Genomic DNA, 17,792 nt, shown 5'->3' on the forward strand with positions numbered 1-17,792 from the left:
GGGGCAGTGTAGTGCTGGTACTCAGTCTCAGAGCAATACTTATAACTTTATAGCAAAAGTAATAAGAAGTAGTAAGAAAACTGCCATGGAGCAATGTGTTAGCAGCCACACACCAGTAGCTACCAATGTGGCAATATGTAGGTCACAATAACAGATACACGAGTGGATTGCAAAAGCAAGGATAGCTGAACACAACAGAAACTGCACTGAACCGTGGTAACTGCATAGCGAGTGAAGCGATGTCACCTCATTGGGGCAAATATCTTGTTATGGGTGATATGACTAGGGGCCGGGTTTTAATGAAAGAAATGCACACTTTAGGCATATAAATAAGTCTGAAATTTGAAGCAGGTATCATTTCTCTTTGCCAGAGAGAAACAGTCATTCACAGGGATTGGTGCCACAGCACTGCTGACTTGCTGCCTGTGCCTGCTGGTGCCAGCACTGAGTTCCTAGTGTGACTTGGCATCTCAGTGCCAGCTGCCAATTGACTCCTCTCAGAGGGCAGAGAGTCACACCCTCCATATGGTCGTGTCCATGTGTTGCAGCAGTGATGCATGCAGAGCGAAGGGCCTCCAGGAATCCATGCTCCCGAGGAAAGTAGCAAACCGCTGATGTCAATGGTTGTGGCCTCTCAAGACTGCTGACCTACCATGAGTCTGCTGTCAGCATCACTGTGTACCAGCTCAGAAACCAGGGCAGAAGCCACTACCCAGAGGTCAGCACAGACAAGGATAAAAGAGAGAGAGATGTGTTTGCCTTGCTGAGCCATGGCATGTCACGTATTGGAGTTAATAAAGCCATTCTTTACTGTCAACAGCTGAGAATATTAACTATGGCCCCACAGGACATTTATTCACCTATGAACTTTGCTACCAACATTATTACATTTACTGGTAAATATGATCTTTAGGTCATGTAACTAACAAACTAACTAACAGCAATTACACCCTTCAGGAGTTATCAATGGAGTCACATCATTTCATTATTTTATAATATTTGTTAAGTTTTCAGCCACGCTGTTAGAGGAGCCATGTCACTAATTGTGCGGCCCCTCCTGCCAAAGGTTCGAGTCCTTCCTCGGGCATGGGTGTGAGTGTTGTCCTTAGCATTAAGTTAGTTTCAGTAGTGCGTAAGTCTGGGGACCAATGACCCCAGCAGTTTGGTCCCTTAGGAATTCACACACATTTAAGTTCTCAGTAATTATTATAATCAACAAATGTTTGTGATAGTCAGTGTATTCCAGAGAATAAACATTTAGACTAATTTTTGATTAGTTTGTTGTCTACATAAATTTCTCCATTTTAGAAAGTCAGTTAGAGAAATATGATTAAAATATGATACCTCATGAGTGTTCTGTTTACCTAGCAGAGATATGATGTTCAGCCATCCCAGAATTTGTGATCTTTTGCTCAACATATGTTGATACTTTCAATACAACAGTGATAAAACAAAATGGCTGAACAAGTCCTGAAGTGGTTTATCAAGTTTGATAATGTTGTTAAAAGTGCAATGTCACTGAAGCTGGGTATCTGAAATGAAAATCCCAATCCACTGAAAAATTAAATGCATTATTGATAAATTTTAGACACTATGAACAATTTGTGATATTCACAAAGGAAGATATACAAGGCTGTATATAGCAATAATTCCTGCTTCACTGGCTCTCGTATTGGAAAAGTTTTTCACTTCTCCATAAAATTGTGCTATGTAATATGCACATGAAGTGAAAACTATCAGTACAAGTGTACAACAAATTCTAAAAGCTGCTACCAGGAAAACTTACATTCCACATTTACTGCACATGATTAATGTGATGATGAACCATTGACCTTGCTGTTGGTGGGGGAGGCTTGCGTGCCTCAGCAATACAGATAGCCATACCATAGGTGCAACCACAATGGAGGGGTATCTGTTGAGAGGTGAGACAAATGTGTGCTTCCTGAAGAGAGGCAGCACCCTTTTCAATAGTTGTAGGGGTTACAGTCTGGATGATTGACTGATCTGGTCTTGTAACATTAACCAAAACAGCCTTGCTGTGCTGATACTGTGAACTGTGATACTGATGCAGGAATAGGTCTAATAATGAATTAAAAAAGTAGGAGTGTAGGCAAGCTACTATGAACAGCATAGTGAATGCATTATTGTAGCCAAGATAGACACAAAGCCCATGCCTACCATAGTAGTACAAGTTTATATGCCAACTAGCTCTGCAGATGATGAAGAGATTGAAGAAATGTATGATGCGACAAAACAAATTATTCAGATATTGAAGGGAGGCAAAAATTTAATAGTCATGAGGGACTGGAATTCGATAGCAGGACAAGGCAGAGAAGGAAAAGTAGTAGATGAACAGGGAATGGGGGTAAGGAATAAAACAGGAAACCACCTGGTAGAACTTTGCATAGAGCATAACTTAATCATAACTAACACTAGGTTTAAGAATCATGAAAGAAGGCTGTATACACGGAAGAGGCCTGGAAACACTGGAACATTTCAGAGAGATTATATAATGGTAAGACAGAGATTTAGAAACCATATTTTGAATTGTAAGACATTTCGAGGCCAGATATGGACTCTGACCACAATCTATTGGTCATGAACTGTAGACTAAAACTGAAGAAACTGCAAAAAGGTGCAGAATTTAAGGAGATTGGACATGGATAAACTGATAGGACCAGAGGTTGTAGAGAGTTTCAGAGAGAGCATTAGGCAATGAGTAACAAAAACAGAGGAAAGAAATACAGAAGAAGAAGAATGGGTAGCCTTGGGAGATGAAATAGTGAAGGCAGCTGAGGATCAAGCAGGTAAAAAGATGAGGGCTAGTAGAAATCCTTGGGTAACAGAAGAGATATTGAATTTAACTGATGAAAGCAGAAAATATAAAAATGAAGCAGGTGTAAAGGAATACATATGTCTCAAAAATGAGATTGACAGGAAGTGCAAAATGGCTAAGCAGGGATGACTAGAGGACAAATGTAATGATGGATTGACATATATCATTAGGGGTAAGATAGATACAGCCTACAGGAAAATTAAAGAGGCCCTTGGAGACAAGAGAACCACCTTTATGAATATCAAGAACTCAGATGGAAAAGCAGTTATAAGCAAAGAAGGGAAAGCAGAAAGGCAGAAGGAGTACATAGAGGGTCTATACAAGGGCAATGCACTTGAGCGCAGTATTACGGAAATGGAAGTGGATGTAGATGAAGATGAAATGTGAGATATGATACTGCATGAAGAATTTGATATAGCACTGAAAGACCTAAGCTAAAACAAGGCCCTGGGAGTAGACAACATTCCATTAGAACTACTGATAGCCTTAGGAGAGCCAACCATGACAAAACTCTACCATCTGGTGAGCAAGTGTATGAGACAGATGAATCCCCCTCAGAGATCAAGAAGAATGTAATAATACTAATTCCAAAGAAAGCAGGTGTTGACAGGTGTGAAAATTACCAAACTATCAGTTTAATAAATCACGGCTGCAAAATACTAACATGAATTCATTACAGACGAATGGAAAAACTGGTAGAAGCCAACCTTGGGGAAGATCAGTTTGGTTTCCATAGGAAAGTCAGAACATGTGAGGCAATACTGACCTTATGACTTATCTTAGGAGATAGATTAAGGAAAGGCAAACCTACATTTCTAGCATTTGTAGACTTAGAGAAAGCTTTTGACAATGTCAACTGGAATACTCTTATTTCAAATTCTGAAGGTGGCAGGGATCAAGTACAGGGAGTGAAAGGCTATTTACAATTTGTACAGGAACCAGATATGGCAATTATAAGAGTCAAGGGGCATGAAAGGGAAGCAGTGGTTGGGAAGAGAGTGAGGCAGGGTTAGGCAGGGTTGTAGCCTATCCCCGACGTTATTCAATCTGTATATTGAGCAAACAGTAAAGGAAACAAAAGAAAAATTTGGAGTAGGAATTAAAATCCATGGAGAAGAAATAAGAACTATGAGGTTTGCTTATGACATTGTAATTCTGGCAGAGACGGCAAAGGAGCTGGTAGAGCAGCTGAACGGAATGGGCATGGACAGTGTCTTGAAAGGAACATAAAGAATGAACATCAACAAAAGCAAAATGAGGATAATGGAATTTAGCTGAATTAAATCAGGTGAGGCTGGGGGAATTAGGTGAGGAAAATGAGACACTTAAATTAGTAGAAGAGTTTTGCTGTTTGGGGAGCAAAATAACTGACAATGGCCAAGGTAGAGAAGATATAAAATGTAGATTGGCATTGGTAAGGAAAGCATTTCGGAAGAAGAGAAATCTGTTAACACTGAGTACACATTTAAGTGCCAGGAAGCCTTTTCTGAAAGTATTTGTATGGATTGTAGCCATGAATGGAAGTGAAACAGGGATGATAAATAGTTTAGACAAGCAGAGAATAGAAGCTTTCGAAATGTGGTGCAACAGAAGAATGCTGAGGATTAGATGGGTAGATTGTGTAACTAATGAGGAGGTACTGAATAGAATTGGGGAGAAAAGGAATTTGTGGCACCACTTGACTAGAAGAAGGGATTGATTGGTAGGACACATTCTGAGGCATCAAGGGATCACCAATTTAGCACTGAAGGGAAGTGTGGACAGTAAAAATCATAGAGGGAGACCAAGAGATGAATACACTAAGCAAATTCAGAAGGAGTTATGTTGCAGTAGTTACTCTAAGGTGAGCTGCATCAAATCTGTATCAGGACTGAAAATGACAACAACAACAACAACAATAACAATAACAACAACAACGTGATGATCCTGCTTGCTGTATACAGTTTTGCAAATGTTATCAGAAAATGGTAACTGAAAATGAGCAATTTGTGATTAAGGTAGTGTAGTCTGATGAGGTACAGTTTAAACTTAATGGAACAGTGAATCAGCATAACTGCATCTAATGAGCATTAGAAAATCTACATTTTCATTTGAATAAGGTGGTCAATCTATCAGGGGTTCATGTGTGATTTAGTGGCATAGTAGGACCCTTTTCCTTGATGGTGCTGTCACTGGTGAAGTTTACCTGGAAATGTTATGTGAACTGATTGTACCAGTTGATGATAAGGTGTTCTGCCTACAGGATGGGATGCCAGCACACTACCAACTAGCTATACAAGGTTTCCTGGATGACATTCTGCAGGGATATTGGACTGGACAAAGAAGACCCATTGAATTCCCACCAGGATCTCCATATCCAACTCCTGTGGGAACAGTGAAAGATCAAGTGTGCTGAGATAAGCCACTCATGTTGGAGAACCTTCACTGGGAGATTACAGTGGCATGTGTAGCAATCTCCATGAAACACTGATCAATGAAGCTAGGGCAACCACTCGTTGTTCTCCTATGTGTCTGGCCACCAACGGTGGATATTTTCAGCATCTAACCATTTAGTTAACTGGAGACAATATTACTTGTGTAATCAGTATTTAAATGAAAGCACAAAAAATTTGTACTTTTGACGTTTGTGTTTTACGATGGTGGTTAGAAAAGTTCTCGGAATCACCACAAGAGGTCTGCACTAGCACAACCAGTTGTTCAGATGATATTAATTGGACTGTTGCCTGTAAGCACATGCCAAGTCAGTGCTCTTGGAAGAGAGCTGTGGTGGTGACATTGCTATGTCGTTGTTCCTGTGTAGTGATTTGCGAAGATGGAAAAAAATCAACATTTGAGCAGTATTTAAGTACTTCGTAAACAAAGGTATGAAAGCAAAGGACACTCATGCCGATTTCCAGAATACACTGGGGGACTCTGCTCCTTCACATTCAACTGTTGCCAAGTGGACAAATGAATGAAAACTTAGACGGGAGAGCTTAGATGATGATCCATGCAGTGGTTGGCATAGATGTGTCACTACTTCAGAAATCATTGCAAAATTGCACAGAATGATCATGGAGGATCGCTGAATGAACGTGTGTGAAATTGGTGACGCTTGTCAGGTGTCATCTGAAAGGGTATATTACATTTTAACTGAAGAATTAGAAATTAAAGAAGTTATCTGGAAGATGGGTGACACAACTCTTGATGCTGGATCGAAAAGGCCTGAGAATGGACATATTGGAACAATGTTTGGCCCATTTTAGGAGAAACTAACAAGATTTTTTGTGCTGGTTTGTGATTACAGATGAAACTTGGGTCTGCTACTATACTCCAGAGACAAAACAACAGTCAAAGCAGTGGAAACATGCTGATTCTCAGCCACCAAAAAAAGCAGTGACAATTCCTTCAGTGGGAAAGCTCATGGCATCAGTGTTCTGGGATGAAAAGGGGATTCTAGAATGAGATTTTCACTCTGCAGTGGAGTGTTTGTAGATTATCTCCCCACTGGGCAAACCATTACTGGAGAATACTATGCTAACCTCCTGGACAAATTGCAACAAAAGATATGCAAAAAAAGGCCAGCTTTAGCAAGGAAGAAAGTCATTTTCCATCAAGACAATGCGCGACCGCACAAATGTGCCATCGCCATGTCAAAATTACACGAACTTAGGTATGAATTTTTGCCACACCCCCCTTATCACCTGATGCTCTGCCAAACTTCCATCTCTTCCCAAAACTGAAAATTTTTCTTGGTGGATGATGATTCACTTCAAACGAATAATTGATACCTGGAGTTGACAACTGTTTTGCAGGCCTGGAGGAAACTCATTTTTGTCATGGGATCAAGGTGCTGGAACATCATTGGACCAAGTGCATTAATCTAAAAGGAGACTACATTGAATAATAAAAAATGTTTCGGTGATGAAAGTACTTCTTTTTCTATTCCATTCTGAGAACTTTCCAAACCACCCTCATGTCTCAGTGAAAGTGAGAGTTTCTAACCCTTGTATCCAGATATTGCCATATTAACTTTATCAATTAAATTAAATGACATTTTGTTAGAAACTGTACTATGGTACAATCTGAAATAACTGCATCATCTCTGATACAGATATTGAAATTTCCACAAAAATCCATCAATCCTTACTGATTCATTTAAGTTACAAATTGTGTGCATCTATCCCAACACTGATTTCTGCGAGTTTCATAGGTTATACAATGTACCTTGTCTCTTTATCTTCACTTGCTATTGGCACTCACCATGCCATTTTACTCAATAACAAGTACAGCTTCTTTTGCAGAACTGTCAAACTATTTTTACATTGTCATCACAGGAGGACAATAACCACCACATAGATTTCAGAATGCCAGACAATCTACAATAACATTATATCTGCACACAATTCAAGTATTCACTGGCAATGACTGGTCAGTAATACCACTAATTTTCCTAACATTTATATGAAAGTGCTCAATAATTTGTAGTTGAGCCATAAAGGGTGCAGAATAAACACTTGATATTGTCAGAGCAGAGTAGGAGAAATCAAACTGAGCAACATTGGCTAAATAAGCATTTGTGTGCAGATATGGCCATAAAATTGCAACCTGTCAGATATGAACAAATGAAAGTCTGTTTGTTTAATGAAATTTGCTGCAGCTAATATATGTTATACTAAAGAGTGCAGTTATGTGTTAAACTGAATAAATGTGTAAGCTGAACAGTCAAAGCCAGACAAAGTGGAAACACCTGTTCTTGACTGGTTATGGTAAACATGATTTTACATGACTTACTGGGTAAAGCTTGACTGTTACATCAACTATGCTAGAATTACAACAGTGCTATTAATGTGTAATAAACTGACATAAAGGAAAGATCTTTGTAGTAGGTCAGCCATTATATGGTATAGTAAGGTATAATGTATTTTTTTTAAATAATGAAATCCAAATACAACGTATCAGGCATATCTGGAACATATGTACCATTTTGGAAAGAAACTGAAAAAAAAAAACATTTTTTTTTCAAATCAAACAATTTTTTTTTAAAAAAAAGGAACATTTTTTTACAATATTTTTTCATAATTGCCACCATTTTTCAGACATTTGTCGTAACAGGAAACTAACTTTTCTAAACCTTTTCAAGCCACCAGTGAAGACAGACACTGCTGAATACTAATTTTTGTGCTGTCAAAGTGCCTTTCTTGAAAATCATGCTGCAGCTTCATGAACAAGTGTTAGACAGAAGGTGCGAGATGAGGGCCGTATGGTGGATGATGAGACTGCTCCCAAACAAATTGCTGAATAAGTTTTGATTGACACCAGCAAGATGGGGATGTTCATTTTCATAAAGAAATACAATGCCTTGACTGAGCATTACACACCTATGGTTTTGAATTGCATGCCGAAGGTCTCTTAGTGTTTTTCAGTATTGTACTGCATTGACAGTTTCACCTCTGGGAAGGAACTCAACAAGCAGACAATGACGCAAGAAACAGTCTTCCACAGTGGCTGTCTTCACTGGTGACATCTTTCTATGAAGTGGGCACAGAAAAGTTGGTTTCCTGCTATCTGAAATCTGAAAAGCTCTTTGTTCTAAACATAAATTTCAGTTTGAAAAAATGTTTTATGAGTTTTTTTTCCAAAACAGTACTTACTTTCTGGACATGCCTCATATTTTGGTTTTTGCTAATGTGTGGAAAGCATGAATGAACTTTTATTAAATAGGTAGACCATTTACAGTAAACTAAGGCACTACTTAAATACAAAACTGGAACTAAATATGAGATATTCTTGTTTTCTCAAATCAGTTAGAATACATGTCCAAATTTCTGCATTCAGCACTGAACAATGCTGACATTTTTCAAAGAAATGATTCACACATTCTCTCAAAAATTCCTATCAGAATGTGAATGATTGTTGCAGTTTCAAAAATTCTTACAACTGACATTTCCTAGAATTTGACTGGTATTTGCTAAATACAAAAGAGGAAGGCTACATACACAACCCCATGTGCCTGAACATTTTAACCAAATTCAGTTGTTACCCTAGTGCAGTATGCAATATGATCTTGAAATTTCTGCCAAAACACTTATCTAAAGTCTATTGTGGCCTTGAACGTAATGGGGATTGTCATACATACAATGGTGACAATTGTAGGTATTACATATTCCTTATATTCCTTCCCCAATGAAAATTCACTTTGTCAGGATACTGATTGCTATCTTATTGTCAACAAAAAAACAAACTTTTCTTGCCTTGAAATATTTCAAACAAGCTAAAAGTTATTTGTAAATAACCTATTAGTTGTTGCTGGTTCAAGGTGCCATTTCGCTATTTTGAACGACAAGAGTAATTCTTCATCAAATTCCGTGATGCCACACATCCTACATTGGTCATTTTGGGTGTGAACAAGCTCATTTATCTCAGGTGCTGACCCACAGCCTAATGGTGTTAATTCCTGGTATCCTTCTGTTTCAGAAATGTTCTATATGTAATGTTCTCGAATGTATGCACTACATATGTTCGACCAGCATTGTGGAGAAAAGAGGAATTGGGGGAACCAGAAGGGAATGCATTGTGAAAATCTCCTGAGACTTCTTATTTTTGTGTTTTCATCCATTGGTCTGTACAACATCCAAATCCCACATGGTATCGAGGACAGCATTTTTTAATAGCACCTCAAATACTAAAGAGGCAGACGCTAAAATTTCCACATCCCAGAATCAAATATTAATCATACTGTGGTTCCACCAAAATATAGTTAATCATAAATTTAATTTTAAAAAAGTCTTCAGTCTCAAATATTTTTGGAAAAGGAAAAAAAGAAAGAAAAGAAAAATATACAAAACTGCTATGTAAAATGTATGAGATCAAGAAAAAAAATGCCTACAGATGCAGCTGAAATAGTGTTTGAGGTTAATAACTGCTCTATGAAGAGTACTACTATGTTCTTTTTTTATTCTGTCAGTTTTCCAGGGAGGAGAAACAGGGTTTCTTTACAAAATGTTTGATGTAACAAAAATTAATATGACAAATGGAAATCAATAAAGGTGACTGTGATGCATGTCTGCAGAGTGAAGTATCATGTTTGTGATGATGATTAAACATAAGAGTGACTGAAACTTGGTGACACCACAGTCTACTTCTCTCAAAGAGTACCATTGTGGCTGCCAAGCTTAATGTCCCCAGATGGGGGACAGATCGCCATCAACAATGTCATAGGTCCATGCAATGCTGCAGAGAGATATTGAATTGAATCCAGGACATTAGCACAAAAATGGGTGAGCAAGAACTTTATTCCTCCATTCTATTTTCTTGCCTGCCAAATGCTGATGGTTAAAATTTCTACTACCACCAGGATATGAACTAGTTATCATCTGAGATATGCACTACTGCACAAACATGCATTGGCATCCTTGGCTTTGAGGACAATAAAAAACTAGATTCTATTCATATAATGAAACAAATTCAAATTATAAGGGACTTGTATAACTAATCTTGTTTATGTTTTAATTGTTGCACAGAAACTACCATAACTCAGTTGAGTTTCCAGCGTCCAGATCCATGTAAGATTGATCCAGCTATATCATATCGCCCATTCCGTCATTACAAACAGCCTGAAGTTCCAATGGAGACATCAACTATCCAACGCATGAGCTATCCTGGCTGGACACCTGGATGTAAAGAGTTTTTCCCATGGGCAAGCAAGGGCAAATGGCACTGTCCCACAGTCCCTATGGATAATAATACCACGTACAACAACAGGTATGAAGACAAAATTTATGTACAGATATTATTATATTTTTACTACTTTGGGCCATTTATCGATGATTTTGTGTATGCAGTTTAATTTATTACACATATATCAAATGTTTGTACACTATCCTCCCACCTTACACTGCAGTGGGAAAACTTGTATGCCACAACAGTACAGATAGCTGAACTGTAGTTGCAACCATATAGGAGGGATACCTACAGAAGAGTCAGACTAATATATGGCTCCCAATTAGGTGTAGTGTAGTTTTCAGTTATCCCCTCAATAAACAGAACCTACTGCACAACAGTTACAAAATAAAGCATAATTCTACAGTAGGCAAGATTTTAATTATAATATTCTTTGTCATTACATACTGCCGATTCCTTAAGCAAATATTTGAACCTTACAATTGAAAAATAACAGATCATACTCAGCTTAAAAAAAAACAACCCACAAGTAGAAATTATTCACAAATTTACCATCCTACTTTGCTTACACGATTATTTACCCACAATGTTGATACAACGATGGGTGACTGCAGAGTTATGCCTATAAAAGAGGCATTGGGAATTTGTTAGCAATTTCTGAGACTCAATCCATCACATCAGCCAGACATAGATCTTTCATTCCATCACTTTGTGGACACTATTGGTGAGAGAAAATAGGACTGTAGCTGGGAGGGAGATGCTTGTCTTACCTTAAGGTAGGGGTTGCAGTGGCTTTGCATCAATGTTTAGAAAATTGTGCTGTCCTCGAAACAATTATATATATGGAGCAGCAATTGCTTGCCAACACAAGAAAGGTGCTGCAACATCTGGAAATGAATGTCAGCTGTTCCTGGAGCAGAGGGCCATGATGATGAAAGTTCATGTACTAGGTTCCTCACAGAATAAATGATGTTTTAGCATCCTCTTCTAATCTTAACACTCTATAGATATCACCAAGGAAACTTTCAGCTATTTATGAGAAATACAGGTTCATTATTGAGGTACCTATCATATAAACAGCTAGTAGTTTGTGGAGATTTCAATGTAGATTTCTTGTAATATTCAGACACAAAAATACACTAGAACCATTGCTTGCCTCTTTCATTCAGATTTCGGTGGTTAACTTTCCAATTCACAAGCATCAACATAGCAGGATACTGATTGATAACATTTCTTATACACAGTACTTGGGCTGAAACCATTAACATGTACCACATTTTTGATGGACTATTTGATCATAATGCATAACTAATGAAATTAAACAATGTAGCACCTTAAAGCTCTGAGCTATTTTCATACAAAACAGCGCAGCTTATTAATGATACCAGAATGCAATGTCTTGAGAATGAGTTAAAAGAGGTGGTATGGGATGGTGTATATGGGGAAAAAAATGTTGAAGTGAAATTCAATATATTCCTTACTAAATTTTGGAAGCAGCTTTCTTTAAAACAATCCAGAAAGACTATTAAAAAAAGTATGCCATGGATCATTAAATGAATTAAAATGTCTTGTAAGAACAAAAGGGAAATTTTTATATAAAAATGCCACAACAAGTTCTGATCCAACATTACTTCCATTCCACAAAAAATATTGAAATATTTCAAAGAAAGTTATTAAAACATCCATAAATATGAATACCATGGCAGAAATTAATAATGCAGGTAATAAAATTAAAACTATATGAGATATGCAGGGAGCGAAAGGCTATTTACAATATGTGCACAAAGCAGATGGCAGTTTTAAGAGTCAAGGGACATGAAAGGAAAGTAGTGGTTGGGAAGGGAGTGAGACAGGATTGTAGCTTCTCCCTGATGCTATTCAATCTGTATATTGAGCAAGCAGTAAAGGAAACAAAAGAAAAGTTCGGAGTAGGTATTAAAATCCATGGAGAAGAAATAAAAACTTTGAGGTTGGCCAATGACATGGTAATTCTGTCAGAAACAGCAAAGGACTTGGAAGAGCAGTTGAACGGAATGGACATTGTCTTGAAAGAAGGGTATAAGATGAACATCAACAAAATCAAAATGAGGATAAAGGAATGTAGTCAAATTAAGTCGGGTGATGCTGAGGGAATTAGATTAGGAAATGAGACACTTAAAGTAGTAAAGGAGTTTTGCTATTTGGGGAGCAAAATAACTGATGATGGTCAAAGTAGAGAGGATATAAAATGTAGACTGGCAATGGCAAGGGAAGCGTTTCTGAAGAAGAGAAATTTGTTAACATCAAGTATTGATTTAAGTGTCAGGAAGTCTTTTCTGAAAGTATTTGTATGGAGTGTAGCCATGTACGAAAGTGAAACATGGATGATATATAGTTTAGAAGAAAATAGAAGCTTTTGAAATGTGGTGCTACAGAAGAATGCTGAAGATTAGATGGGTAGATCACATAACTAATGAGGAGGTATTGAATAGAATTGGGGAGAAGAGGAGTTTGCGGCACAACTTGACCAGAAGAATGGATCGGTTGGTAGGACATGTTCTGAGGCATCAAGGGATCACCAATTTAGTACTGGAGGGCAGCATGGAGGGTAAAAATCGTAGAGGGAGACCAAGAGATGAATACACTAAGCAGATTCAGAAGGATGTAGGCTGCAGTAGGTACTGGGAGATGAAGAGGCTTACACAGGATAGAGTAGCATGGAGAGCTTCATCTAACCAGTCTCAGGACTGAAGACCACAACAACAACGACAACAACAACAACATGAGATATCATGAAAGGGGAGGCAGGACAACCAGCTAGTGCATAAGTTACTATCACAATGGATGAATGCCAATGTTGTTATTCAATTGACAATTTGCAATTGTTTTTAAAATCACATTCTAAATGTAGCATAAAAAATGGGGTTAAATGATTTGGTTGAAGAAGCAAGAGAATACATTAAAAATCTCATTCCACAAAATTTTAACCAAATAGAAGTAGCACCAATATCCTTCATTGAAACACATAAAATTATAAAATATCTCAAAAACAATAGTTCCTATGATGCTGATGGAATTTCAAACAAAATTTGAGTTGTTTTAACTTCATAAGTAATATTCTTAGTTATATAAAGGGTGTTTCAAAATGAATATACAGGTTTTAAGGCTTTGTAGCATTTATCACATTCAACTTACAATCATAAATAATAAAACATCAAATGAAAGAGCAATTTAAATAACATTTCTTACAAGTGTTCAATGGGAGCACCATTTCTCATACATGATGTCGACAGGCAAGTTCTTCCCAAACCTTGATCAGTGTGTCTGGAGTAACTGTTGCAACAATGTTATTTATAAAGTCAGGCATATTCAGCTGGTAGCAGAGGAACGTACATATGATTCCTTATGAACCCCCAAAGGTAAAAATCACTTGGCATCAGATCGTGTGTGAACATGGAGGTCATGCAAAACAAGCTCTGTCATTTGGCTCCTGCAGCCAATCCAGTCTCAGTTACAGTGTGGTTTAACCAGTAATGTACTGAATTCTGCCAGTGAGATGGTGAATCATGCTCGATAACTCAAGCAATTTTACAAGGAGAGAAAATTTTAGAGAATGGGGAGAAATCACAAAGGGAATCCCACAGGGTTTCAACTATCTCTCGTCCATTTTGGGTCCTCACCTAATAACATTCCACTTAACATTCATCAAGAAGAATTGGCACTTTTGACAGATGATACTAGTGTTTTAGTAAATCCTATTAGAAATAAGGCAATAGAAGCAATTGTTAATGATGTTTTAAAAAGAATTATTAAGTAGTTTTCTGAAAATGGAATCTCCATAAATTGTGAGAAAGTACATTATACTCAGGTCTATACAACAAACATTCATGCCAAAACTTGATGTAGCACATGAACTGGAAGAAAAATACTATTGGGCTTCTCAAACAATTAAGTTCACTTACTTATTATCTTCCTGTAACTGCTAGTCTTGGAAACAAATGTATCAACCTCCTGACAAATTTTGCATATTTTGATTAATGTTTTATTGAGTAATTAGCTGTTACCCACAGCTGTGCTTGTGTATCAGTAGTTTTCTTATGATGGGTGAAGATTAATAAGTAAACTATTGTATGTGCAATAAAGATAGTGTCTGTCTGTCCAGGTAAGCATAGTTATGCTGCATGACTCCCCCCCCCCCCCCCCAACCCACTCCAACCCAACCCAACCCAATGCTTGATGATGGGAATGTGGGTAGTGGTAGGTGGCTGGAGAGACAAGGTATGAGAAATATCTTTCTGTACAAAGTTTTCTCTCCAGTCAACTATGACTTACCATATTTCTGCTATCCAGCCACAATGGAGTACTGCCCTCATGGCTCAGGACCACCCACTACTGTAGCAGTTGAATCACTTTCTCCTTCAGGGTTTCAACTATCCCTTGTCATACCCTGAAATGAGGAATATCCAATCCACTATCCTTCCCAAAGTGGTATTCTGCCACCCACCAAACATTGCAATATCCTTATCCATTCCTACTCCAAAACTACTCCAATCCTTTGCACCAAGGCTCATAATCCTACAATATGCCTAAACACAAGACCTACCCTATACATCCTCATCCCACCACCACCACCACCACCACCACCACCACCACCACCGCCTACTCCAGTCTGGTCACAAGCATCACCTATCCCATCAAAGGCAGGGCTACTTGTGAAACTAGTCATGTGATCTACAAATTAAGTTGCAGCCACTGTGATGATTTCTACATGGGCGTAACATCTAACAAACTGTTCATCTGCACAAATGGCCTCAGAAACTGTGACCACGAGAAAGTGCACCACCCAGTTGCTGAGCATGTTGCCCAACACAGTGTGCTTCACTTCAAGGATTTCTTCACAGCCTGCACCATCTGGATCCTTGCCACCAACACACTTACTACATTTGTTTTCCCTCCTCTACTTCTCTCCTTTTCAGCTCCTCTGCTCCCCTCCCCCCCCCCCCCCCCCCTCTCTCTCTCTCTCAAACTTCCTGACTGCATTTTCTCTTCCCCAATCACATCCCCACATGCTCCCTCATGCACCACTAGACGTTCCCCCACCCCTACTCTGCTATCTCTCACCACCACAGACTCCTCCTTATCCCCACTACCCACAGACTGCTTCTCCCATCAGGCACAGTTGCTATATACACTCCAGCCTCAGTGGTCATGTGTGTGTGAGAGTTATACTTGTGTGAATGTGTGTGTTTTCTACTTTAGAAGAAGGCCTGTTGGCGGACAGCTCTAATATGTAGCAGCCTTTTTATTGTTGTGCCTGTCTGTAACTCAGTGTCTCCACTATACAGAGTGAAGCAAAATTTGCACACTCAGGCTTCGCAGTGTGACTCCTCACATGCCAGTGATAAAAAAACGTCTCTCACAAAATTTCAGCCGGTGAGTACAACCGGACGAAAAAGGACATTAAAGAGTGGCAATCTGGCAACACTGTAGCAACATGTTTGGTAACTACCTCTGTCAGCACATATTAGTTGGGCTGTACAGTTGGTGCAGTTGATGTAGTTTTGGGTTAGCATGCTGAAGGTCGAGGGTTTGATCCTGGGTTGGAGTGCATATTTTTTTTATTTTTTTTGCTCATTTCATTCTGACAGTTCATACTGTAATATACACCATTTCATAGGTCACATGTATCTTAAATTTACAACATTTTGTAACGCTGAACATAAGAAATACGTGGTTAGACAAATAAGAAATAGACAGTTGATACAAATGTCCTGTCACAGGACAGACTGACTACAAAAATAAATATCAATTTCGAGATGCACAGTACAATAACACAACATCTACTTGTCCTTTATACTATATGTAATACGAGCACTCAGATGTTGCACATTAGCAACCAGTGACAATAATAATGCCCGTATTAATGACCGCACGACTTTCACAACAGAATATGTAGTCCTCAGAACAACAGATGCTCAAAGTGACCTCCCTGCACGTCCAAACTTTGTGCAACCCACCAGATCATACAGCTCTGGACTCTTCATAGCAAAGCTGCATGCACAGTAACAAGAGCAGAATGAACACGCGCTATTAATTCTTCCACATTTGTCAGCGGAGTAGAATACACATCTCCTTCAGGTGTCCCCACAGGAAGAAATCCAAAAGACTTAGGTCAGGTGAACCTGGTGGCCATACAACTGGTCCTCCAAGTCCGAGCCATTTCCCTGGAAATGTTCTATCCAAATACTATTGCACATTAATTCCAGAGTGTGGAGGTGCACCGTCATGTTGGAACCATATCCTTTGCCAATCCTGTAGTGGAACACCTTCCAGCACATCAGGCAGATAGTTTGAGAGGAATACATGATACCTTCATGCAATCAATCAGTCAGACAACACAACAAATATCCAAAGCAAATATGATATCCACAATCGTGGTTGACGTGCAGGTTAACCTCACACCAATGGTGGGCATTGTGCATATTGAAGACACCCTCAGAGTGAATGCTGCTTCATCTGACCATATTACGGTATTCATGAAGTCATCGTTGGCTTCCTAATGTTGTTGGAACCATTCACAGAAATGTATCCACTAATGGCGATCTGCAGGATGCAGGTGTTGTGTAAAAGCATAATGATAGAGGTGCAGCCCATGCTCGTGTAGCACATTAACAGCCGTGTGTTGAAAAACATGAAGCTGCCTAGCTACGCAACGTGCACTTCACTGAGATTCTTGGTGTATGACCTACAGAATAGCTTCCTCAGTACCTGGAGTACGGTGAGTCGGTCACGTAACTCCACTTGCAAGTAGCCTCTGTCTGATGGACAGTACATACAGTGTAAACACACCGTCAATCCCGTGTGTTGTTCCATCTAATGCGCATTACCTCTCTGACAGATATGATTCATCCCGACACAACTAATTGTGAAATGTTTGGTTTCGAATTACACTTGTTCTCTATCAGTAATAGATATGATGTTTAAACAATCCCATTGACAGAATAATAATAATAATAATAATAATAATAATAATAATGGAAATTGGAAATTTGTGGTAAGGTCTTATGGGACCAAACTGCTGAGGTCATCGGTCCCTAAGCCTACACGCTACTTAATCTAACTTAAAATAAATTATGCTTTGGACAACACACACACCCATGCCCGAAGGAGGACGTGAACCTCCAATGGGAGCAATAATAATAATAATAATAATAATAATAATAATAACACCCCCACGAACCATAAACCTTGCCGTCGGTGGGGAGGCTTGCGTGCCTCAGCGATACAGATAGCCGTACCGTAGGTACAACCACAA

At 38.7% G+C, this 17,792-nt stretch overlaps 1 protein-coding gene across 1 annotated transcript in view; it reads left to right on the forward strand.

Moving 5' to 3' along the window:
- LOC126334830 (stabilizer of axonemal microtubules 1) overlaps positions 1 to 17,792 on the forward strand; it is a 180,725-nt gene that overhangs the window by 117,939 nt on the left and 44,994 nt on the right. Inside the window, exon 6 of the mRNA XM_049997490.1 lies at positions 10,339 to 10,579. Coding sequence (XP_049853447.1) covers positions 10,339 to 10,579 — 241 coding nt within the window. The remainder of the gene's footprint in view (positions 1 to 10,338; positions 10,580 to 17,792) is intronic.

This window comes from Schistocerca gregaria, chromosome 2 (assembly GCF_023897955.1).
Source record: "Schistocerca gregaria isolate iqSchGreg1 chromosome 2, iqSchGreg1.2, whole genome shotgun sequence".
Taxonomy (NCBI): domain Eukaryota; kingdom Metazoa; phylum Arthropoda; class Insecta; order Orthoptera; family Acrididae; genus Schistocerca; species Schistocerca gregaria.